The sequence below is a fragment of the Neospora caninum genome, chromosome X (assembly GCF_000208865.1).
Source record: "Neospora caninum Liverpool complete genome, chromosome X".
Taxonomy (NCBI): Eukaryota; Apicomplexa; class Conoidasida; order Eucoccidiorida; family Sarcocystidae; genus Neospora; species Neospora caninum.
Genome location: NC_018396.1, coordinates 4,071,080 through 4,095,333, shown reverse-complemented (window position 1 = coordinate 4,095,333; position 24,254 = coordinate 4,071,080). Strand labels below are relative to the sequence as shown.

At 53.4% G+C, this 24,254-nt stretch overlaps 5 protein-coding genes across 5 annotated transcripts; 2 read left to right on the top strand and 3 right to left on the bottom strand.

The window, feature by feature from the left end:
* Positions 1–771: 771 nt before the first annotated feature.
* On the bottom strand, positions 772–3,885 carry NCLIV_049550 (hypothetical protein; the record flags this gene model as incomplete). The annotated part of the gene is made up of 1 exon (XM_003884507.1): positions 772–3,885. One exon carries the CDS (start codon positions 3,883–3,885, stop codon positions 772–774), a length of 3,114 nt encoding a protein of 1,037 aa, XP_003884556.1.
* A 4,766-nt stretch (positions 3,886–8,651) lies between these two features.
* Positions 8,652–9,269, top strand: NCLIV_049540 (conserved hypothetical protein; the record flags this gene model as incomplete). Its single annotated transcript, XM_003884506.1, has 1 exon — positions 8,652–9,269. The coding sequence occupies one exon, from the start codon at positions 8,652–8,654 to the stop codon at positions 9,267–9,269; it is 618 nt and encodes a 205-aa protein (XP_003884555.1).
* A 1,711-nt stretch (positions 9,270–10,980) lies between these two features.
* Positions 10,981–12,974, bottom strand: NCLIV_049530 (conserved hypothetical protein; the record flags this gene model as incomplete). Its single annotated transcript, XM_003884505.1, has 3 exons — positions 10,981–11,419; positions 11,791–12,005; positions 12,363–12,974. The coding sequence occupies 3 exons, from the start codon at positions 12,972–12,974 to the stop codon at positions 10,981–10,983; spliced, it is 1,266 nt and encodes a 421-aa protein (XP_003884554.1).
* Positions 12,975–15,881: 2,907 nt separating this feature from the next.
* Positions 15,882–16,952, bottom strand: NCLIV_049520 (conserved hypothetical protein; the record flags this gene model as incomplete). The annotated part of the gene is made up of 1 exon (XM_003884504.1): positions 15,882–16,952. One exon carries the CDS (start codon positions 16,950–16,952, stop codon positions 15,882–15,884), a length of 1,071 nt encoding a protein of 356 aa, XP_003884553.1.
* Positions 16,953–19,274: 2,322 nt separating this feature from the next.
* NCLIV_049510 (SRS domain-containing protein) lies at positions 19,275–19,802 on the top strand (the record flags this gene model as incomplete). Its single annotated transcript, XM_003884503.1, has 1 exon — positions 19,275–19,802. The coding sequence occupies one exon, from the start codon at positions 19,275–19,277 to the stop codon at positions 19,800–19,802; it is 528 nt and encodes a 175-aa protein (XP_003884552.1).
* Positions 19,803–24,254: the final 4,452 nt, after the last annotated feature.

The following is a 24,254-nucleotide window of genomic DNA, read 5'->3' as shown; positions in this document are numbered from 1 at the left end:
GATACTAGACTCAGTTCTTTCGCCAACCGCGTGTACATATAGAATAAGGTTGAAAGCGTCTTCCATGCAATTTCGTACATGCACACACTTATGCATTTACATGCATAAGAGTTTATGTATGGACCCATCAAGTGAACGAGATACCCATTCGACGCAACACAGGCAAGCAGGTTGCTGGCCTGTCTGCACGCTAAAAACGTTTCGCCTGTCGAATGAAGGTTCGTCCTCATCCTTAGTCGCGGGCTGAGCTTCCTGTGCAGAAAAACTCGAATTTCCCTTTCTTCCCTCGAACGTGAGAGAGCCACGGAAATCCCGGTGAGAAGCTCCAACTTGCAAAAAGGCGAGAAAAGCCCAAAGTGGCAGATACACCCTGGAACCTGTCTGCTCCCTCAAAAACGCGGTGCCTTACCCCTCGCAAAAAGCCGCCTCCGCAACTCACGCGCGTTCACAAGACAGACTGTCCACAACCCCACATATCCACGGGTATATAAATTTGCATGTGAGCGTGCGTACGTATTCATGGACATTACACGCGATCTGCACGCGGTCATGTATGTATATATATATACATATATACATAAACACATGTGTCTTTTTACTTAATTAGAGAGAGAATGGAGACAAAAGATGCACCATCCCTTTTCCTCCACAGCGACGAAGGCAGGCGCTCGAGTCCCTTTTCGTCTAGGAAGGCCATATCACCCCGTGTCTCTCCGTGCTTGTCCGGTGTGGCGCGCGTGTCACACACCGGCTGTCCTCCGGGGGTTCTACCTACTTTCTACCGAATTTCGCCGCGCCCCGTGTTCTCTCTTTCTTGGCGAAATGCCGCACCACGACCCTGAGCATATATCTCGTGAGGAGCTGTATCGGGGCGAAGATCGGCAGCCGCCGAAAGAGAGCGTATGGGCCTAAAAGGGACGCGTCGGAACGAGACACCCAGCGGAGAGGGAGCGCGTGCAGCGAGGTGACTATGCACACAGGGAAGAGCATGGACAAGACGCCGTAGTCCACGAAAGAGGAACAGACGAACTGAACCAGACACAGGGGGAGGCCGAACCCCGCGAAGTAGAGCCAGTGCTCTTCAAAGTACTTGACGCGCGACCTCATCTCCCCCACAAACAAAATGCGCCTCTCATGGCAGCCTTCCTCTCTCGTTGCCGTTTTCTCAGTTTCTGTGTCACGAGGACGCGCGGTCGCGTCCTGTCGGAAGAGACCCGGTGCGTTCGGCCCTCGGCTGGCCCACTCAGGACAGGCTGGGGAAAGCGGCGAGGCCGCAGGAGAAGCCTCACGTCCGGGGTGCGCAGCGAGCGGTCGACGAAAACGCGTTTCAGACCCGATACGTGCCATCGTGGCCCGCGGGGCGGCGCCCCCAGCAGGGTCGGTGGCCTTTGAAAGAGGGCGGAGAGAGAAGCCTTTCCCTTTCCCTCTTTCCTTCGTCTCTCGCGCGTTTCCCGCCTCCCTCTTGATCGAAAAAAGTGCAGCCAGACGCTGAATCCGCATTTGCATCTGAGGGGAGATAGCCCTTCCGTCGTGTCTTAATCGTAGAGATTTCTGCTGACTCTCGACCCATGCGTGGACGCGTCTCGCGAAGACTTCCTCGCCTTCTTCTCTTGCGCTCCCTGGGGACCGGGCGTCGGTCTGACCTCGCCCCCTGCACGCCCGCCCCACACTGTGGGCCCCCCTGTCTCCAAGCGTCTCCGTCTCCCCCCATGGCGCCTGTCGGGGGACTGGAGACGCGGGGCGCGAGGCAGACACGTGGGGAGAAAAGGGCGAAAACGAGGAGAAGGACGAAAAGTGCAGAGAGTCGTTCTCGCCAACTCGAAGCCCAAGGAGACGTCTCTCAGGGGTGGAAGAGGCAGAGGAATGTCGGTCCCTTGGACCACCAGGGAAACAGGATCGCTGCGGGTAGAGACGGCCCTGTGGGCCATCTCGCGTAATCCAGCGGTCACAGCCCTCAGGCACGATGTGCAGTCGTTGTCTCCCCCGTTGTTCTTCTCTCATGCTGAAGCACGCCTGGCATCGCCCTCGGTCTCCCTCTTCTTTCCCACTTTGTGGGCCCCGGCAACCTGTGCCTCCGTCGTTCTCGCTCCACAGGTCTACCGAACGCGCAGCCGAGGAAGAGGGGAGGCTGGGAGACGCGCACGACGGCGAGAAAGAAGTGTAGGGGAGATAGTCGTGCCAGTCGAAGCAGTAGAAGGCGAAGAGCCACGAGAGGTTGATCAGGGACAGCGGGGGGCCGATAAAGGGAACCAGCGGCAGAACGACCGACGCGCCAATCCACCAAACGTAGTGGATCAGCAGGCGAAGCACAAACTCGCACGGGGAAACTCCTCCTGAGGAAGGCCCGCCGACAGCTGGAGGACAGGGCGACGAAGAGAAAAAGGACGCCGAGTAGAAAGCAGATGGAGAGACAGGGGGCGCAGTTGAAAGCGCGTGCTTTTCCGAAGGCGAGAACCATTCGCACACGTGCGCGAAGAACGCGAAGAAAAACGGGCCATCGGGTTCCGATTCGTTCCTCACCTCCCAGTGCTTCGGCGAAGAACGCTGCGTTTCTCTGAAAACGGAGGCAAAGGCAACCGGTCCCTGCGCCCCCGCGAAGCGCGCTCGAGCCGTCTTCCCTAGGCGAGACTCCCCGTGATTCCCTGCCTCAGTGTGTCTTCCCCCAGCCGCAACTGCGGCCGCTCGTTCTTGAAAAACCTTCCCGCCCCCGGTCGAACTGGCGTCGAACGGAGACGCCCCTTCTCGTGTCCCGAGGCACGTTTCTGTCTGTTCGGCGCCTCTTGCCCCCGTCCACAACACTCCCCGTAAACGCGCAAAGAGACGCCCTGGCGCACGCTCGCCAACTATCCTGAAAAACGAGGATCCCAACGAAGAAGACGTCTGTTCACGAGTGCTGCGCTTCTGGAGCGCTCTGGAGACAGAACCGGCACGACGGGCGCCAGGGTCTGCCAAAGGTTTGTCCTGGGCCCCGTCAGAGGCCACGGAGCCTGGTCGCGCAACCGCCCGAGAAGACGTGGGCGAGGCGTCGTTCAAATCACATACCGCCGGAAGAGGAGCATTAGACAGGCGCGTTCTTTCCTTCGTCTCACAGGCAAACTCCGTTTTCATCGGCGCACTCCACCTGTTTTCGGCTGCTGCGCCTCCTGAAGAACGAGGTCCGCAATAGGGAACAGCTGGACACGACGCCTTTTCTGCCGCAAAGGAGGCTCGGCAAGGACCGTTCTTCTCTTTGAACTGTTTCGTTCGCTCTCGGCGCAAGGCTTCTTCATCCTGCAGGAGCAGGGCTGCGGCGGTGTCCGCGATGTCTCGGTACCACAGGGAATTGAATAAGCTGTTGCAGCAATAGAGGGGATACAGGACAAGAAATCGAAAGAGACTCCACAGCGTGCACTCGATGAGAGGGACAAGCCAGGCGACAGTGTCGGCCCCGGGAGGGCCAGCGGCGAGCGGGGCGGAAGCAGTCGTCGGCAACGCATGGCGGCCAAACGGAGACGCCGCGCCTGGCGCTGGCCCGCCTGCAGCGAGAGGCACTCTGGCGTCGGGTGAACTTCCGAGAGACGGGAAGAAGGGGAACAACGCAAGGACGAGGGGCGAGAACACATCGAAGGAAAGGAGAGGCGAGAGAGCGGGGAGGTCGCCAGCGTGGGCGGGAGCGGCTGGACTCAGAGACGGGGCAGACGAGGCATGTTTCTCCGTGGCTGTGGAGTCCGAAGAAAATAACGAGACAAGGGTGGCTATGAAGCAGATCAGGAACGACGAAACTGCGGCAATTACGGGCATCAAAATGTGGGTGAAGAACTGGATCAGTCCCAGGAAGAGACCGCCATTGAGGAGGAGACACGAGATCGATTTCTGGCATATGACGGGGCTCCGGAAACAGTACATAAGAAAGCGGTGAACAGAGAGACAGTCGAGCACGCCGCGAAAGTACACTGCGAGGCCTGCGCGGACGATCGAGATACACAGCCACGCACATCCAAAAAAAGAGGACAGCGGGGTTCGGATACACGCGAAGGGCGAGACATGTTCATCGGCACGTGAAACTCGGGAATCACCCGCCACCCGACGGTCCGGTCCCCACGCCCGGTCTGCTCTTTGGGCGCCTGAAGAAAGATACGGAGACGAGGAAGGAGACACAGAACTGGGGTGCAATGAAGAGAAGGCGTCGTACGGTAGAGCCCTGGGCGTACCCATCCCGCCAGGTTCCCACACACAGGAAGCCTCAGAGACGCAGGCGTCAAAGTTTCTCGGATTTCTTTCGATCAAGACGGTGTGGATAGGAGATGAAGGCAGAGACGCGCTGTGCGAGGCGCCAGGACAACGCCCTTGCCCTGCAACACGCGGGTGATTCTGGGCCTCCTGCTGTGTCCCTCCTCTTGTTGCCTCGGGAGCGAATCCGTAGTGTCTCCGTGTTGCCGGCGACTCACGATTTTCCCCACAATACGCTCCTGGAGGAAACGGTGCTGGCGAAAAACAGAGTCGCGTGCACCTTGTGGCACAGACTACCTCGGTGTGCGGCACTCGGGCCCAGGCCTGCTCTGAGTTCCCACCCCCATTTTGAGACGGGGAGAAGAGATGGCCAGGTGTTCGGCACGGGACCGTCTCTTCGGAGCAGGAACAGGAAAAAGACGAGCGGAAATGGCGATCAGTTCCAGGGGACCCCGGGATTCTTGTGTCGCGGAGGTCGAAAGAATGTCCAGTGTATTTTTCTCGCGCGGACGACGGCGCTGAAGCGACACCAGCATGACTCGACGGCTCGACAAAGTGACTGTCACGCAAATTCGCCCCCAAGTCGTGGCTATCCCTCGCCTTGCCATTTCTCCTCACGCCAACTTGCAGGTGTCCAGAAGAGTACGAGTGAGAGAGAGCAAGGGAGGATTCTGGCGGCAGAGCAGACGCCCCAAGAGCTCGCGAGGACTCAAGCCAGGCGGACTCGCGGCGCAGCATCGCACTGGGAAAAACTGGCATGGGGGGGCGATGATCCATGGAAAGGCAAAGCTGAACTTCACGGCGAAAGCGGAGCCCTGTGAACGGCGGAGAAGGAGCGAACGAGCACAGCTCCGCAACAGCCACTGGCAGACGCGCTTCGTGAAATCTCCGGGGCCTGTGGCGGATCAGATTTGACGAATCGAGAAATGCGACAAAGGCGATAAAAAGAACAGAGAACGTGTCCCCCCTGCAACATATCTAAAAACTGCCCTGACGAGACAAACGAATATGGTAGATAAACTTGGACCGGGAAAAAGCTTGAAAACGGGTAACACGATGGTACCGAGGCGCGCCTCATTTCCATGCCGACCGAGCTTGGTATTAGACCCAGGAAGACTCGATCTCTCCGCGTATCAGTTGGGGCCGCAGTGGGAGAGAACGAAGAAACGAAGAGCAAAAACTTGGGGCACGGAGTACGGGAAAACGCGCATAACCACAACACGACTGTATAAAAAGTGACGTCGATCCCTCATCAGGCGAGACAACAGTGAGACACAACCTGATTCCGCAGACAAAGCGTCAGTTGACTACAGCTGCAGAGTAACCGAAAAATCCTGGTGCTCGCTGTCGCTAGCTCAGAACCCAGTTTGATGGCAAGCCTGAAAGCATGCAAAACAAAGGGTGAAAGCGTGGGAAAGGGCTCTCTCCAAAAAAAAGTAGCGACGGAATCAAGAAGAAACTGCGTAGACTCGCATGCAGCCACACCCCGTTGCTCAACGCAACTGCTAGACCACCCGCCAGCCGTTGCAAGAAAAGGCGTCGATTCGCAGAGCTGTAGACTGCATAGCGCCGAATTCGTGCAGAAATTCCTTGCAAAAGGAAATTTTCATGGAAGGGGAAGGGATATCTCCAAGCGAAAACGGCCAAGGCAACGAAAACGGGAGGTTTTCTCGAGGGCCAGCGCCTGGGTAGACACTGCTAGTGTTCTATGCTCGAGCCATGTCGCTGCACCGATACAGCCAGCTGACAGTGGATGTGGATCGCGGAGCAGCTTGGACAGAGACATGAAAGACGTGTTTTTCGGTGGTTGAGCACGGAAGCGGGGGCCCGTGAGGAAACGAGGCCGTTTTGCGACTGGATTTCATGACGTTTCTGAGGAGAAAGGAACTCGTAGGCGCTATAGAGGGCTCCACTGTAGGTGATCATGGAGTGCGTGGTGAGATGAAACAACGCCCCGGCGGACGAGCGTCTGTCTTCATAATACAGAAACAAATATTTCTGGCAGGCGACAACATCTCTGTGAGCTGAGCCAGACGCTAGAGGAAGACGCAGGTGCTCTTTTTTCCCGTACGCGTGTTCCCTGTTTTGCGGGTGTCGTTTTGAACCGAGTCCTCGCACGCCGTACGAGGTAGTACTGAAGTGTGGCGATGAGAGTACCGTTTAACGACTTCACTCTAAAAACTGAGGAGCCAGGTGGGGTGTCTTTCCAGGTAGTGCCGTCTGACAGGGTTTCGATGGGTCAGGCAATTCGTATCAAATTCCAGCGACAGGGGTCCATGGGTCCTCAAAGAGATCGGCACAGTGCAGAAAAACGGCAAGAACCTCTGGTGTCAGTCACACACACAAAGAAGAGAACGAACTGCCATTTGCGGCTACTGGAACGAGTAACAGCAGAGCTCTTGGCTCTCGAAAGAGTCTCTGTGAGATTCCGGAGTACTGTGGTGGACGAGAAGCCTTCCCAAATTCCATCCATCGGAAGTGAATTTGTGAGGTCAACAGTGAAAGACCTTAAATGGACTTGAGAGGTTTACATTATGTCACAGAAACCGAGTAGAAAGCCTGAGATCACCGCACGCAAACGGACGTCCCTCGATCTAGAACGTGATGTAGGGGGACGAAAACAACTGCGTGACAGCAGACGGGTATAGTCTTCCAAACTGTCGCGGCTTCTGGAATCTGGCCTAGACTCCTTTGCGCACCTCCACGCAGAGAGAAAAACGTGTTCACAAGCAATAGCCACTCAGAGGGGTCTGCGCAATGTATCGAGTATTGCATCGTCAATTGATGTTGAGGGTCGACTGTATTATGCCCCGGTGAAAGTCAGTAAAACACTAGAGCAGAAGACTTCCAATGCCTCCAGCCGTGTGGCGCGCACTGGGGAAGACTGATGCCTTTTGACATGCCGGTGGATCTTATTAGGATCGAGACTAATCCAGAGGATCAGTGATGTGTTTCATTGCACACAATATGCTTCAATGGCCAATCCGGTACCTGAGGCAGGAATACCCCGTTTGCGGATGCAAGTTACTCTTTACGAAAACCAACCGTTCATCTCAGATCTGTGCGTTTTTTTTCAGAACAAATAGCTTGCTACCAGAAGCGGTTCGCCTGAGTGTGTGTCTGGACGATCTGTACAGTAGACGCGGCTGAACCTGTCAGTGCAGTTCGATTTGTCTGCTTCCCAAGCGCAAACGTTTGGGCTCACTAAACGCCACCTTCATCCCCCACATCCATATGTTTGTGGACCAGCTAGCAGAAAGAATGTCTTCCTCATCAACCGACGCACCACCTGAATCTACTGCACAGTACCCCCTTCTTGGTACCTCTTCCTTAGCTGCCGTCGCCTAAGGTCTCGGAAGGGAAGAAAATCGCGTCCACAGCAAAACGCTACAGCCTCGCGAGCGTGCTCCCATCAAGCATCGCAGTAACGATTGAAACCTCTGTGACAACACTGCTATCACCATGTTTTTTAATGAACGCCAGTCCTGAAGACCCGCTCAAGGAACTCTATGATCCCAACAACACTGGAACAGATGTTGATCAAGTGAAAACAGCGGTAGGGGAAGAATGTGTTCTGCGCGTAGGCAGAAGAGGTTTTTTTCTCCTCAATACAGATGTGCAAATGGGGAGACCCGAACTGTACAGATGCAGCCGCCGTTTTCGGACGAGTATTCGTGGGTGTCCGGTGCCACTGCACGCCCAGCCGGCAAACTTGTGAAGACCGAGGATGTCACCATTTGGAGGGCGTGGAAGACAACCGATAGAGGCTCCTCTGGTGCGGTACTTCGGCTGTACTGAAATGGCTAGTTTCGTAATTACAGCAAACAACAGAAAGGCCGTGAGTGTGGGTGTGCACTCCGTTTACCTTCCCGGGCAACCAGCGAGCTGGCCAAGCATATCCAAGAAAATTCACGGTGTGCCGATAGGTTGGGAAAGTCTCCTCTTCTAGCTGGCACTGTTTTGACTGCACTACCAGCGTGTCCCCGGTGCATCCTTCGCTCCCCAGCAACGTGTTTCGGCCGATTCAAACGATGACAGGTGATTCTCTGCAACATAATCTAATTCCTGACTCGAAAAAGTGTGGTGGCTAACTCGTTGCGCAAATATGTTAAATCCTGCAGGCTCGCCACTACTTTTTTGCCTTACCTCGTATATATTTAAACTCCACACACAACCTGTCGGTACCCACAGGCTGCCCTTGCGGAAGGAGGGAGGGGGGGGGGCGGTATCCCGGGTGACGGCGGGTACACGCTGTTATTCCCCGGTACCTCCATCGATGCTCAGGGTCCGCTAGCTGCCTGCTAGCTTAGAACTACTTGAAACATTTCTTTCGTCACTTTCTCAAGAGCCTAATTTCACCGATTGGAGTCTTCCATGGGTTATGCGTGTGGGGAGTATTTTTCGCTAAGTCGCCTTATTCCCTGTGAAACAGCAGTGTCACCATGGGTGGTCGAACGGGACGGGGAGACCCCGCGTGTCGATGGGCAACTCTGTTTCTGGTCGTAGCCTTTTTTTGCGAGCCGACTACTTCGTCCTTGTACACCCTCGCCGCGGAGTACAGTGCGGAAGGGTCGTTTTCGTATGAGGGTGATTTATTAGAAGTGAGGTCTACCGATACGTACAAAGTCAGCTTGAATGTAGGTGACGTGCTGTCTGTCTGGTGCAAAAATGCCAAAGGGACGTTTCCAGAAACCTTTCCCCCAGACGTGTGCATGGCCTTTGGAACGAATTGCAGAAGCGACAGCACAGTCAGCTTGGCAGCGCTGCTTGCGAGGAACACACATGCGATCTCGGGGGATACGGTTTCCGGTGATTCACCTCTCACGATAACCATACCAGATCAGATGAACTTGGCTACAGTATTCAGCTTCGCCTGCGTTTCCCCGAACCAGGGATCCCCCAGAATCCAGTTTGACGTCAGAATCAATCCAGGAAACAAGCATGTGACTATGTGGGCAGGTACTGATCCAGGAGCCTATAATGGAGCTTCGACCATGTCTATAGGCCTGTCTTTCGCCGTTGTTGCCCCAATTTCGATATGGTCCATTCTCGGGCATTAGGTAGTGGGAGACTCTGGCAGGCCCCGTAGCAGCTGAGATGCTGTGCGTGCATCTCTCGCTTCTGTTCTCCATACAGTTGTGTGGTTGTTCACTGGTCTCCGAAATGCCGTCTATGGTCCTGCTCTGTAGCTCGGGGATTTTTTAAAACTGGATGAGGGCTCTTCTCACCAGCGGTTCGGATACGGCCTTGAGCGCCCATACCAAGTTTTCCGCTGGAGTTGCCCCGGGCCGTTAGTGCTTTACGCGAAAGTGCGGTTCAAGACCCAAGCGGGCCGTTAGAGGTCTTGCAGCTTGGATCTGCCGAGGATCCCTGACGACCTCTAAGCCCTCGAAAGACCTTTAGCGGGTCAGCTTCAACATTCGGCGCGTCGTCCGCCTCTAGAACTGTTGTAGGCTAAGCTTTCATTTGTAAGAGGCTCCGCCTTTCTGGAAGAGTCGATAATCGTGGATAGTGGTTCTCTGCTGTCAGTTTCGTATACTTGAAATGAAGTTCGATGTGTAATGCAACTTCATCTTGTTCCCCAGAACACGCGAGTGACGAGCCAATCGAGCTGCTGTGTATTTCTGATTGATTTGGAGATTCCCCTGCTGACCCAACCAACTCTGCAGGATTCCCAAGGACGCCGGTGGGGATCTCGTTTTGTCGGTATGCTCATTGATTCTATGCCGGCCTGCGTTGACTGGTGTCAAAGGTCTCTCTCTAATGTATTTGTTTTCATTTTCCGCCATCTTTCCGTTGACTGCTTCCCCACCATCGCGTGCTTTTGAAACATACCCAACGTTTGTGCGGAGGAACACAGGGTCGACGACTCAATTTCGTTCGAAACAGCAGACACAGCGGAATCGGTGCAGCCGGCCATTTTCGCCTGATGTGTTTGCAAACACAGCTGTATCACGCAACCGCGGCAGTCTAAGATTCCCTCGTTCAGTCGGACCTGACAGTCTACCGTACCAAACAGTCTACCGTACAGCTATCAAGAAGCAACTTTTACGTTCGCAGGCCAGTATTGTGGTGGGCTGGAGGATGTCAAGGAGTACATTGAACTCATATTTGACAGTTTTCTTGTAGCTCCGATGTGAATTCCTTAGCGTGACAACACAGCCTGGCTCCTCCTCAGTCAGGCGAGGCTTTCCCGCCCGAGCGACCTGTTTCGGTGCGGGCTCGCGACGCCGTACGTGCCCGGCAGGGATGCGCGGGGGGGAGGGCTGACTCTTGTCATCGAGTCTTTATTCAGGAAACAAGCGGGCCTTCACTCCTGCCATCGTTGCTGTCACGGGGCATTGCTAAACGGAGATTGGCCATTCGCACTCCTGCGAAGGCGTCACATCGAGACAGTGCAGGTGGACATCCATCGTCGTCAGCTAAGAGGCATCCCTGTCGAATGGTTTAAACTGACTGGCTAACATAGGTGAACGAAGCTTCAAGCGCGACAGACGACGCCTTCGCAGGAGTGCGAATGGGCGATCCACCCTTTTGCCTTCGTATTGAATCTTTACACACGCACACTGGATACAGAGCAACCCCCGCGGTGATTGACCGTCCACGGCAACTAGGGAAGCCAGTTGATTGATTCTGGGATAAATTCACGGACAAAAATAAGTACGCCACCTGTAGAGTAGGTGCGACTTCCCGGCTGAATATTTTACTGAAGGTAGTAAAGAAGGACTCGGAACGCTCGAACAAGACAGTTGATAGTTGAAAGGTCAACAGCTAAGCCGTTTGCTTCCTCTTTTTAGCTTTGTTTGGCCGTTGGGAGTTGTTGAGCACTTGCTTCCGTGCTTGCTCATTATTAGGAACTGCTTCACAAGAACCTGCACCCTTCTTCACCTTTTGTCTTCGCTTGCTTGTCTCACGATCCAGATCTTTTGCTTGTTCTTGACTCGTGTCGCCAGCGTCACTCCGCTTGTCAGTATATGTAGGTTCCCGTCTTCGCCGCTTCCCTGACACTGTACTCTGAGCGGAGATCTTCTGCTGCTTCCCTTGTGAACACCTGGATGTAGGAACGCCGTTCGGCGGCAAATCCTCAGTCTGAGAGTTCCGGGTTAGTGTGCCCCGGCTGCGAGATGAGGGCGAGGCACGTGAGCCGAAACACGAGAAGAAAGCATCGAGGGAAGGAGAAGACAGTCTCTCCAAACGCCAGTTAATTTGCCTGTTAGAAACACGAAACAAACGCGCGAACAGCCTCAGTAACGACCTCAGTAATTCCCCCGTCGAAACAAGACAAACTCTAGCGCAGGCTGAGTGAGAGGTGACCTGCCAGGTTCACGAGATCCACATGCACGCCGAAACTGAAAGATTCCTGAGCTTGCTGACGCTGTTGGTGCCACAAGGCGGTAGGGACAGACAGTGTATCGCGTTCATCTTTTGCGCTGGTCAGCGCAAAACAGGCTACGATCCAGTTGCTATATCTGCAGCACGCTCAAGAGGGGCCCATCTTAATGCCGCCCCAAATGTCCTGTGTCTCGCATTTCCCTTTTCCCTGAAATTGTCCAGAGTGGCCACTGAAGCCGTGCTCCGTACTTTTTGAGGAGGGAAACACTGAACGCAAGAGAAATTGCTTGCTGCAGGCGAGCGCCGGCGACCGAGAGAGAAGTGTATCCGTTCACTGTTGCGAAGTGCTCCAGGACATCCGAAAAAACCGAACGAGTGAGGGGCGCAGCAGAAACGACCGAGGCGACAGACACGGCGAGAAGGTGGGGAAGATGGAGTATCCGGAAGCACGCCCCGCAGACTCGCTGCAGGAAACACAGAGACACGCAGTGCGCAAAACAGGAAAATACCAGCAGACATCACAGGGAAAGAAAGCGGCAAGAAATTTGCGCTTCGACACAGTCGCTGTCATCGCATCAGACAGACGAACGAAACGACGCACAGGCTGGCCAATTACGGTTGTGGAGACGTGTGCACAATGGAAACACTACAGATTGAGATATAAAAATAGTGCCGAAAAGTAGTCAAGAGGTAATGGCAGTCGAAAGCGCCTTGAACACACTGGGGACGAACATGATGGCCTCGAATGTCGTGCAACTCGCGTAGCAAGGTCGTTTTTGGTGGTATCTGCTACACCCCATATTGTTCTGTCTACGCCCTACCTGGGGAGGTGTCAAGATGACGCGCCCACGTGCAGGGTCAAGTTGTGGAACAACGCAGATCGCGATATTTTCTCCTCCGGCACCGTCAACGCTTCCACTCTTTTTTACCGTTTCCCCTCCCTTCCTTCGGTCCCTCGACGCTTCAACTCCCTCGTCCGCCCCGTCATCGCCTCGGCTGCAGACGTCGCACGAGCCCCGCTGGAGTGCGGCCTGGGCCTTAGCCGCTAGGTGGGCCACAAAGACGTCGAAACTGACTGGATAGGGTCCGCACGTTCTCCCCCGCAGAGCTTCGAAGAGTGCGTGAGGGAGCGAGGTGGAAAGGCGCGACTGTTTCTTCACCTGAGCAGCGGCGGCTTTGCTTTCGAGAGCTATGACGTCGTCGAAAGAGCCGACGGACGTAGGACAGGAGGACGGAGAAGAGAGGGAAAGCCGAGGAACTCTGCCGCAGGCAGAGAGAGGAAAACAGAGGAGAAGGGGCTGCGGTGACAACCGTGGAGCTGCTGTCTTTAGAAGTTCCAGCTGACCTGCGACATTCAGCTGCATCGCAGTGCAGCCAGGAGACACCGAACGAGTGCCATCGCCACAGTCCGAACTGTCTCGAGGGCTTGCCATCGTGGTGGGGAGAGCGGAGCGCTGTCAGCCGCAGTGTTCCACACGCTGGCCGGTCTGTTTGACGAAGACGCTCGGACCGCGACGAGGAGAGCGTTGGAGGTCGGAGAAAGGGAAGAAAGAAAACTGAGGAAACCCGCGGGAGCCGTCGAACTCAGCCGCTAGCACAGACCGGCACAGGCAGAAGAGAGGGCGCTGTGGCGAAAACGCGGACAGACGCGAGCGGTCCCGCCCTCGCGTCTACAAAAATGACGGCAAAAACCAGCTGATCTGTCCAGTGCAATTCAAAAACATATCACTACGGTGACATTATGTGCCGATCATTCGCCACCAAACACAACAAAGAACGGTAGGGTAACTCCAACGGTCCACGCACCGTGCTACGACGGTGTAGATACACGGGAACGGATTAGAAGAATGAGAATGTTCGTTGTCAACCATTTGCCAGCCTCATTACTTGGAGGCCTCATAGTCTCTCACCAGTCACCTTGCACGTGAGTTGCTTGTTGCACCCGTAGAACAGCTTCCCGTGACCTAGCTTCGAGAAGCATGGCCAGCCGCTCGAGACCAGAGAGCCACGATTCTCACAGATGCACCTTTCACGCGCAATGAAAATTGAGAAGGGATCGCATGTGCCCAAACAGCGCAGGAGACGGAAAAAGCAGTCAACGAAGAAGCCAGGAATGACCAGAGAAGCGAAACGGCTCTAGACATGTAGCAGTTTGAGGGGTATGCGGCCGGTTATCCGCAGACAGACGCGCGTGTACGGTGGAGCGTACCCAGACACGAAAAAACGTGTCTTTCTCTTTGGAAAACCGTCTTCTATCAACGAAAAAATCGCGGGGAAGAAGTCACAAAGACTCCATCCACTGAAGCGCTTCGACGCATGATGTTTCTGTTGAGGGGCCTTCTTGAGAGGGCAAGAATGCAGGCGGGGGGGGGGGGGGGGCGACGGCAGAAGGATGCTTCGCGCAAATCGATTCTTGCAACCTGTGCTAGATCGCCTCATCAGAAAAGAACAATTCACATGAAAAAATACTATCACGTTTAAAACCAGCGCGGTTGATGATCTGAATCGTTGCGTGGCCCTGTGAAACGCCGGCCCGCATGCTTGGGTCCACGACGGAGAGAAAACCAGCCCCTACCGCGCCTGCTCAGCTTGCCACACCTGTGCAGTTCAGAGTCCCCCGTTTCACATCGCCACGAAACACCTACACAGTAATTACCTCGGGACGACAGCAAGACGAGGCGATGGTTTCAATCTAGCACCAATGGCTTTCGTGTGTGTGTCGCCGATTCAGCGATGCTGACTACATCATCTGTACAACCGGTACGCGCGCCTTCATTTCCCCGCCTGGCGTCTAGCAACAACGGGGCATCGTTGTGACCCAGAGGCGAACTGGAACCGTAAGCAGTGGCGTGTTAATTCTCACCTTGATAAAGGTGTACAAATATATACTTTTCTGCTGCACACTACTCGTCTACATGTCCAAGCACGGGCAAGAGCTCAGAAACAGCAGTAGCTTCCCCGTAGTGAATTGGCGTCGACACCTGCTGAGCGAGCCTAGTCGATCTTGTTCACACGCTAACTCTTAGTGAGTATTCGCTTTCAAGACAGAGGACACAAAATAAGTAGGGCAGGGGCGTTGGATGGCGACTCTCATCTGTGGATGCCATTGTTCGACACTTCGACCTGCGAAATCTCTAGGACTGCCCTTAGTCATCAGGATAAAACCACTGCGGGGCGGCATTGAGTCCTGCTGAGGTTCAACAAATCATGGAGTGCGACGTACACACCAAAAACACGCTAGAAGCAAATGTGAAGCGAAGGGGAGACAAAGTGGCAGCTCTTGGCGATCGCTTTCAGGACCACTGCACGAAGAGCAGCGGCTACGTGAGTGCGTTCTGCAGACTTTGTGCGTGTGGCTACTGAGGGCAATAGTGGCGACGTTCCAGGGGATCATCAAACGACACTGCCTACGGCGTTGTCCATCCCACCAACTGCGCTAGATGCAACAGCACTTACGATTCGCATTCCTGTGTTCAGAACTGTTGGGAACGCACAGGGAGATTTAGTGAAAGCCAGTGTACGCTACACGTACTTCACCAGTACGAGACTGAATCTATCCAACCTACTCTGCAGAATTTTTGACACCAAAAGCTACATAACAAGCAACAGACCTGGCCCCGCAGGTATTACAACTATCAGGCCTGTGCCAGGCCAGCTCGCTTTGCCGACGCTACACGCCAATGTCTTCCGATAAATTGCATCCAGCCAAACGAATTGTGAATTGAGTCAGATTGGCACACGAAGCGCCAAGAAAGAGGTAAACTAAGACCCAGTCCATCGAAAATGTTCCCAGGAGCGAGGTGTTCGCGCACTTCGGATCGCTTTGGCGATGACCTATCAGACGGTAACGTAGGAACCCGTAAGGCATTACTGTGTACCTTCCAATCGGAATGCAAGTTGGGCCGAGGGGCTCCTCCGACACAAATGTGGTGTCATGTTACACGTTTGGGTGAACATCCAGCGTGCGACATGGCGCTATCAAACGATTTTTTTACGAGATGTATTTTCTCTAAGTTGCTGCCGACTCAAATGTGAGAGGACACAGGGGCGTCTAACTACGACACCCGCACTCGTCAAAAAGGCTGCAGCATTAGGTCACAGATGAAACAACAGAGACACTGACGCACAGGACCCCTGAACAAATTGTCTTCGTTACGCAACACGAAACATCAAAAAATTCTCGGAGCTCAGCAGTACTACCACTGAGACGCGACGCGTAGAGGGGCTCATCACTCGTCATTCTGCATTGGATCACCACCCGGTCGGCTCAGTCACGACACAGAACGGTCCCGCCCCCCCCCCCCCCCCCAAGGACTTTTGGATAGAAAGTCTTCAGGAACTTAAGCAAAGTTTTTCAGCAGGTTGTCAAGCGTTGTGTCCTTCGTTGCAGAAGCGAGGGCTGCGGCGACCTCCTCCAAACTGGCCGAGTTGCCTGTGAACGCAAAAGTGGCCATGGTGGGGCTGCGCGAGGGGTATGCTGTCAGCCTCACAGTGAGCTTGCTCTTCCTGTCCACTCTGTCAAGATTTTGCCACGTATCGTAGAGTTCGCGCGACTCCGGATTGAGACGGAGGAGCTTGGCAATTTCTTTCAGCTTGTCTGTACCGTTTGCATTGGCGATACGGTTCCATCCGTCCACGAACTTCTCCTTGGTCAAATCCGGTACACGCTCCTGAATCTGCTGGAACGTTTCGTATACGGAAACGGCTTTCTTCGCGACCGCCACGCCCGGCTCCCACCATTGACCGATTGTGTTGTCGATGACCCCCCACGCGTCAATCTGGCCCTTAATCCGGTCAAGGGAATACGCCGCCAGGATAGAGGCTACATCTCCCTGGTATTTAGCGGTGTTCTGCATCTGGATGTAGAGGGGACCAGCACTGCCATCCGAGTGCCATCTGCCATCCTCGCCAAGGGTCTCAGCTAACGCGGAGTAGTCACCAAAGCACACCAACAACTTCAAGATATCATCCATGGTTCCTTGGACCAGCCAGTCGAGCGCACCGACCTTTACAGGTTGACGGAAGCCTCCAATGAACGACAGAGGTGCTTGAGCTTTGAGCACCGAAACACCGGAGTGCGGGTCGAAGTGAGGATAGCCGAATTTTTCCATGGGGGCATCGCCGTCTGCGGCACTCGGGATTCCATTCTTCTTCTTCTTCTCTTCGCATTTGCCATCGAGAATCCCAAGCTGTTGGAGAATCTTCTTCATGGCCTTCTTGACTTTCTTGACCACTACATTTTTTCCTTGCTCCACCTCCGTCATGGCAGGAGCTACGTCGGTCTCCGATGTCACATCATCGAGATGGTCATGGGATGAAATAGATCGAATGCTGCGTTTGGAATTCAATGCGGTCACCTGCTGCAAGCAGGCGAAGCCTGCCAGAAGGCCGAAAGCAATGTGCAACTTCATGTTGTTACCTCAGGGAAAGATGGCGCCCGGTCTGGGAAGCCGATGACGTACGGGAAATTGCCCTGCAAAAAAAAAGCACGGTGGACACACAGTTTGCAGACGCGACTGGGGACTGTAGTAGAAGCTGCGCACGGATACGGATTCACACAAGGATGGCCACTTTCGCGGCGCTTGGCACAACGCTAAATGAGACAAGCGCAGAATTGCCACATGGGTGGTGCCCCGGACAGAAACTCGGCTCTGACAAGGACAGCCCCCTGCCTCGGCCGCTCAGCTCCCCCTAGACCCTACAAGCATCGAGTCGAGTTAGACACGTGCTGGGGTGATTATCCAATGGTCCTTGGCTTACTTGTTGTGAAGAGCGTATGTGAATTGCGTGGAAGGAATAAAACTGATGTGTCGCAACACAGACACAACGCTCCATTCCGGCACCGTGTTCCTTGCATCGGGACACATCGGGGGGGAGGCGAGGAGAAGCTAACCGTAATTCGATGACGCCGGGAAGTGTGGCCCGTACCGCCGATGCGGTTAAGATCGACGCGGAAGACAGCGCTGCGTGAGCGTCGATGAACTGCGTCTCGATGAGGCGTCTAACCCTCGACCACCCGAGAACACCGCCCCCCCCCCCGATGACGCGTCCGTTCCGGCGACCGACGGACAACAAGGCGGGCAGACCTACGAGATAGACAGCGAGTTTGTTTTGTTATTAACTCATACCCTGTCAACACCCTTAGGACTTTTCTGCCGAGTGTCAACGCAGGGGAGCTGTGCCACCGTTATCGCTCTGTTGTTGTTTTATGGACGGCCGGCGTAGACAGGTCTGAGGATTTGGCCGCCCCGACGGGCGACACAGCACAACTTTCGGATATATAGGAATAAGATGTCTTCCTGTCTGGTGTGCACCCGTAAAATAGTGACGCGCTCCAAAGCGCTCCTCTGAATGATTACGTTTAGAGAGTTTCATGTGCGTCCAGAATCTTTCCACTGGCACTGTTGAGATAAGCTGTGAAAGTGCATTACAATCCCAGAGCAACGACCCTCGGTAGCGCCCACCCGCCGATTGGACAGCAGGCGTTTCGAACTCCGTGCTGGGCATCATTTGTCTTACACAGAAAGCGCGAAAACAAAAACACTGTTTGATAATCAAATAGCCGATATCGTACCTTCGAAATTAGCCACCGAAGAGAAAGCGCACGACGCTGGCGACTTGGTACACGGTAGGGACCGTCTTCCTGGTTGCTTCAGGGGGTTCGAGCGCGCACCACCCCAACGCGTGCGCCTGGTTTTTGCGTCGATAACTGCGCCTACTTAATAGAAATGGTTTAGTATGTGTACGTTTATGCCAAGACTTCAAGAACTTCGGTTCGTGTCATTCGTTGTAGGCGTATGTTGATGTGTATATTCTCGAGTGTACCCCGAACCGTTCCGTCCCAGAGAAGACGACTGTGTGACAGTTTCGGTCGACACACAGGCTACCTCTACACTGGATACGAAATCAGTCGCTTGCTTGCATCAGGAAGTAACAGCTTCCGTCCCTTCAGGAACACTGAGTAGCAAGAAACTCGATACTAAGGGTGCCGGTGGAGCGTGGTAGTGCTACATTTTTGAAGAGCTGTTTTGGTGATGCCTACGTCGCATATGGCACACAATTTTCGGCCGAGAGAACAAGCAACACTCAGCTCGAGGCAGAGACAAGCGCTTGGTAGCCTAGTCGGCAATCTGCAGGATATTAGTAATGGTATTTGCTTAATGGTAAAGGCTTCGACAGAAACAAAAGGTGAACCGCCGTGCTGCGACAGTGCGAGCGGTTGCCAGCCTGGACCATCGCGCGTCCCGGGGAGACTGGGGAGTGGAGGGCTAGGCCACGCCGAGGCGGCTAGCCAAGGTGACCAAGAGTGCAGGGACTACACGTACGAGATGGAGTGCCCAGAAGAAAAGAACGGTGTTTGCCGGTTAGTCGACGAGAGCTCCTGTCTCCTGCGTCTTGTTTTCTCATATTCCCTGTTCCTGGCGAGCGGCTGCTCTGAGTTCAACGAAGTGAACTCACAGGAACTTTCATTTTGATTAGCGGATCCACAGTAATTTCCTGTATCACCCACCCCGGTTTCGGCATCACTCTTTTCACGTCGTGTAGGCATCCATGTTGATTCGTGTGTGACTCTCACGGCTGCCAATAAGAAAGTTCCAATAATATTCAACTAGGGGATAGGTGTGCCATCTTTATTGCATATAGTGCTGTGTGTGGAGGTCGTTGTTATTAACGTCGATCGCTTGTGCACAGCCAACCCCATTTTTCAGGCTTTCCTACCTCTGGTCGACAGGATGAAACTTGCTTCGGTTGCAGTGGTGCTTACCATATTTGCCAGTGCCTCTGCAGTTGGAGCGGAGCCAGACGCCGCCGCCCAAAGGTACTACAAGAATGTGCGGAAGGAGTTGCAAGTGCCTTTTGGGAAGTACAATATTGTGTGGTTCAGCTCCATTCGCGGCGAGAGCACTGAGAATATTGCGTACGTTTATCCGGGATGGAAAGTAGCGATTGAATGCAGCAACGCGACAAAATGGGTTCCCAACGAGTTCAAAAAGCAAGTGTGTGAAGGAAGAGAGAGCAATTGTACGAGTCAGAAGACTCTCCAGTCTCTCTTTCCTGGGGTGCCCGAGTCGCACCAGTGGTGGACGGGGGGTGACGGCAAAACGGAACCTGTTGTTCTCAACGTGCCTCACAGTGTCCCTAGTTCAAAGACGTTCTCGTTCAGATGCGAGACGATGGAGCACCCAAAAGCAAAAAGTCAGTCGTACATCGTAACTCTCTTGACAGAGAACGCGCCGGAGTACGTAAACTTCAGGGCTTAGTCGGCGTTTCCAGCACAACTACAGCGTCGGCGGAAGGAGCTCATTCATCGTGGCGAGTGGAGGGCGTAATCTCGAGTGTTCGGAAATGGAGGCCCCGCAAAAAAAAAGCGACATCTTGCTCGATTACAGCCAAGCCTCGGGCCGCTCTGGGTCACAATACCATTCCATTCTGGCAAGGCCCTGATCAGAGAGCGAGGTGAACTCGTCAGCATTCCCGTGGGAGCATACCGCAGTCGTTGTAATGAATCGCATATCAAGTAACAGATACTCTGAATTACCTTACAATGGAGCTGTATCACGTGTTGCGTTCCTGAAAGCTCCGCCTCCGGGAATTCAGCAAACAGGCGGTGCTATTCATTGCGCGGTGGGGTTTTGGGAGGCTGCACTTGTATAGGTGTTCACTGGGGGTTTGTGATGATGAAGCGAACGCAGCAATACCTGTGGCGGTTTTTGTCACACAGTGAAAACGTACCCTTCTGCGCGCGTGGAACTTCCGCTAGGGTGTACGTTGGAACTAGGGCTTCTTTTTCCCGCTGACTCTGTTCTTGCAGAGAAACGAAGTGGACGAGAGTAACTTCGGTCCACGGACGAGAGTTCCAGTGGGATGACTGGACGTTTTTTCGGCAGGCAAAGTGTCTCCACCAGTGTTTTCATGAGTGCCCATTTTTAGTCCGCCTAGGGTAACTAACGGTGCTTGCTCCTCCATGGGACAAGACAGGTGACCCAGGGGAAACCAGTGGCGCAGGGAGAAGCCGTGTTTTAAAGTTGGTTCGTGTCCTGGAATGGCAGAGAGCCCCGCTTCTGTCCGATAGCTGGCGCATACTGTGGAAATGTTTAGTCAACAGCAGGTCAATAGCGATTGTCAAACGTGCGGCTTAATCAGAGCTTGCTACAGGCTGGGCAGTAATGCCAACCTGGTCACAGATTACCCAAACACACCTAAGCATGACATGAGGCATCATGGGATTACCTCTGCACAGCGGCTGGTACCACGGCAAAACTCGCAGGATGCTGCCGTGGGAAATGAATCGCTCCGTCTTTCTCGAAGCTAAGCCCTAGGGCATGCAGAACGCACGGCAAAATGTGCGGGTTGGCAATGCTGCGCAGACAGGTATTGCACCGAGGAAGGGGAGCAGAAGCGTTAAGTTACAGATGAAACTAGGAGGCAGCAACCGTGTACGGAAATGCACGAGGGGAATGTCTCAGAACACGCAGTAACCGATATGTATCTTTCATGGTGGGGTGGGACGGTTTCTTGTAGGAACGGTTCACCTTTCTATTCGTTCATTCTTCTCCATAATTACATGCGATAAAATAACGCTCCCCATAACATAGTCGCCTGCGTTTCGTCGATTCCTTCAAACATCCTCCTTTTTCTCCAGAGGTAGCGCATGACGGCGAGCCTACAGATTATCAGTTCCGTTGATTTTTTTTGTGTGCGGACAGTGAATGTACCCCCACGGAAGAATGGAGGAAATGCCGTCAGATGGCAAACGATCACTAATTCTGGCAGGCGCACGGCCTCACTGTTTGAAAAGACCTACCTCCTCTTTACGTGTCGCGCATGTTATGGGTAGTCTGCATAAGCGATTTGCTCGGCAACCTGAGTACGTGGCGGGGACTAATTGGTGGGCACGACGTTTGCTTCGAAGTTGAACTATCTTGTCCTTCTCAAACCACTTGATCTGTCGGCCACTTTGTTTTTTCGGCAGATCACGGAAAGGTTATGACTATCGTTCTTCCACTAACATGTATCAATGCAGGGTAGCACGAGAAAACCTCCGACAGCAAGCGTGAGCGCCAATTTGGGTCTCACTGTTGCTTTCCCCTCTCGACAGGAAATGAGTCACACGCATGAATTGGCTACGGTCATTAATGCATACATAAGCCTTGCCTCCAGACGTAGCGTCTACTTACCTACCACTCACGTGCGGGGCCGCCATGTGTCTCTCTTGTACGTTTGCGTGATTCCTGTGTTTGCCACACGCTGTTTGTTTCTGCTTGTTTCACGAGGCGGGCTTGTATACAGTAGCTAGACTTTCTCTCGCTCTCTCCCGACTTCCCTTTAGCGCTCTGCTTGGTTGCTCCAACCAGTTCTCTCCGGATGTCAGAGAACTACTCCATTCTCGTTTGGTAGTACGGGGCCGGCTCTGCCTTTTGTTTGCAGTGAAGGGAGGGGGATGGGCATTTCTCAAAAAATGCAAACACTTGTTCCTTCGTCGACGTTCATCGTCCCGGACGGCAAAGATATGGGATTCCTTCTCTTTCCTGTCTAAGTCACCACACAGATTTGCGTTTAGCCTCCTTGATGAAACGCTAACCTCTGCATTTTGATTGTGGGCGGCGGTAAAAGGTCACAAGGCTCAAGGCACGGCAGTTCTCTGCTCTAAAGACTCTCAGAAGAACACACACACCTGAGAACAAAGATGTCTTCTGAATATGTAGCTAGAAAGATTCCCTTCTTGCGAGGTGAGTGACTTTCTCTGTAACTGCCTATAGAGTGACCCCTTCTAACTCTTGTTACTTTGTGAATGATGTGTTTGCGATTACTTTACACGCGCTCATTCTAATATCCACTTGACTTGGACGCTACACTAGAGGTTGTTGCTTTTCACGTTGCTGTCACTACTGAAGTAAGTCACGACAAGCATCATTTCACAACCCTTTACTCCTACTCGTGTGGAGGATATCGCGCGACTCTCTCTTATGGGCAAACAGTATCTCCCTGCGCGTGAATGCGGAATAAATTTTGGAAAATTAAGCGCGTGCAAGTATGTCGATGCAAAAATTCGGAGGATTCAAGGCTGTTAGTTGCCGTTCAAGCAAAAAGTGCCATCTACATGAAATAGTGTTATGTGTGTGAGGGCTCTTCGATACACAGACAGAGAAACAAGGGAGCAGAAAAGAAAGGCCGTCCACATACACTTCCTGTAGAGGAACCAAGATTCACCTCTACGTAAACGCCTTTTTCGCTGCCGCAGGAAAAAGACACGGGGAGGACTTCGCCAGCCATGACCCCTTTTCCTTTTCACGGATGAAAATATACGAAAAAAAAGAAGGGGTAGAGATATTTTTTGGTACTAGCTATCTCTGTCTCCTCTCGAATCCCTCCATCCCCTCGGGGAACCATGACATGCAAGAGAGACAAGGCAAACGAGACAGATTTGTCTCATCCCCGCTACTGGACTGCCACTCAACGTACAAGATGTAGTCCCCGGATATCTCGTGCCCGTACACAAGTGATTACACTGTTATTTGGGTTTTTCTTTTGCCCTAGTTGGTAAAGTCGTTTCATGTCTCAGGTTGACTGTTGGTAAACAGACACCCGCATGCAGACTCGATTCGTTTTCGATACGTTCTTCGCACCTGGCTCTTTCTCCCTCAGTTTCAGCAGCGTCGCCCGCTCACCACTCGTGGGACGAGCAAAGCCTTCCCTGGTAAAACACGTGGTTGCCCAATTCTTGTCTTTCCATCGTGGGCGGTCGATGAAAAAACCTCCGTTTCGACGCCCTGCACAGCTCGTCAGGCGAAGCTAGATACGGAAAATACTTTCTCCAGACACTCACCCACCTACGTGCACCGCAGTAGAAACACCTGCACACTACCGTATATCCACCTCGAAATATCCACACGTACGCCTCTTGATAAAACCACGCAGAAATATCCACACGTACGCCTCTTGATAAACCCCCGCAGAAATTGGTGTCTATCCAGTCTCTGTATACAGAAGGACATAGTGACGGAGCGACAGGGGACTCGTCGGGTAGACAAACAGCCGTACAGGCGAGGGCACCGACACATTTATGCATACGCAAAAAGACATGAAGATGTATATGCATGCTCGTGCCACATCGCCTTCTCCGATCTCAGTTCCTCCCGAGATTGACAGCGGCGCCGTGGCTTGAGGCATCTCGCTATGCCGTTCCAAATCCCACCTACAGACGTGCATATCCCAGTAACCGGTCGTCAATGGAGGGAGGAAACAATAGACACCCGTGAGCATACACACTGCTGCAGAGAGAGGGACACAACTATATTTCCTGCAATCGAAGAGTTACACGTTCTCTTCTCCCGCCCCCTTCATTAACCACTTCCACTCTTTCGCCTTCCTCGATCAGATGCTTCTTTTTGGCCACTTCCGTGTTCCAAAACGACCCCATGCATTGGGAAAGACGCCCAGGAATGTGACAAACACAACGGCAATTCAAAAGACACAAACCAACGCGAAACAACCGAATAAAACTCCGTTACGGTCTACCTCAGACATATACACATTCACGCACCAGATATATAAACATGCATGGATAAATGCATGCATGTACCCGCAGACTACCCTTGCACGTGTTGGCACGTGTATCCCGAGTAACTTGTGTTTGTCTATCAAATATATGTATACATATATCTATGTATATCTATATATATCTATGTATACATATGAGCCCAGTTTTGCGT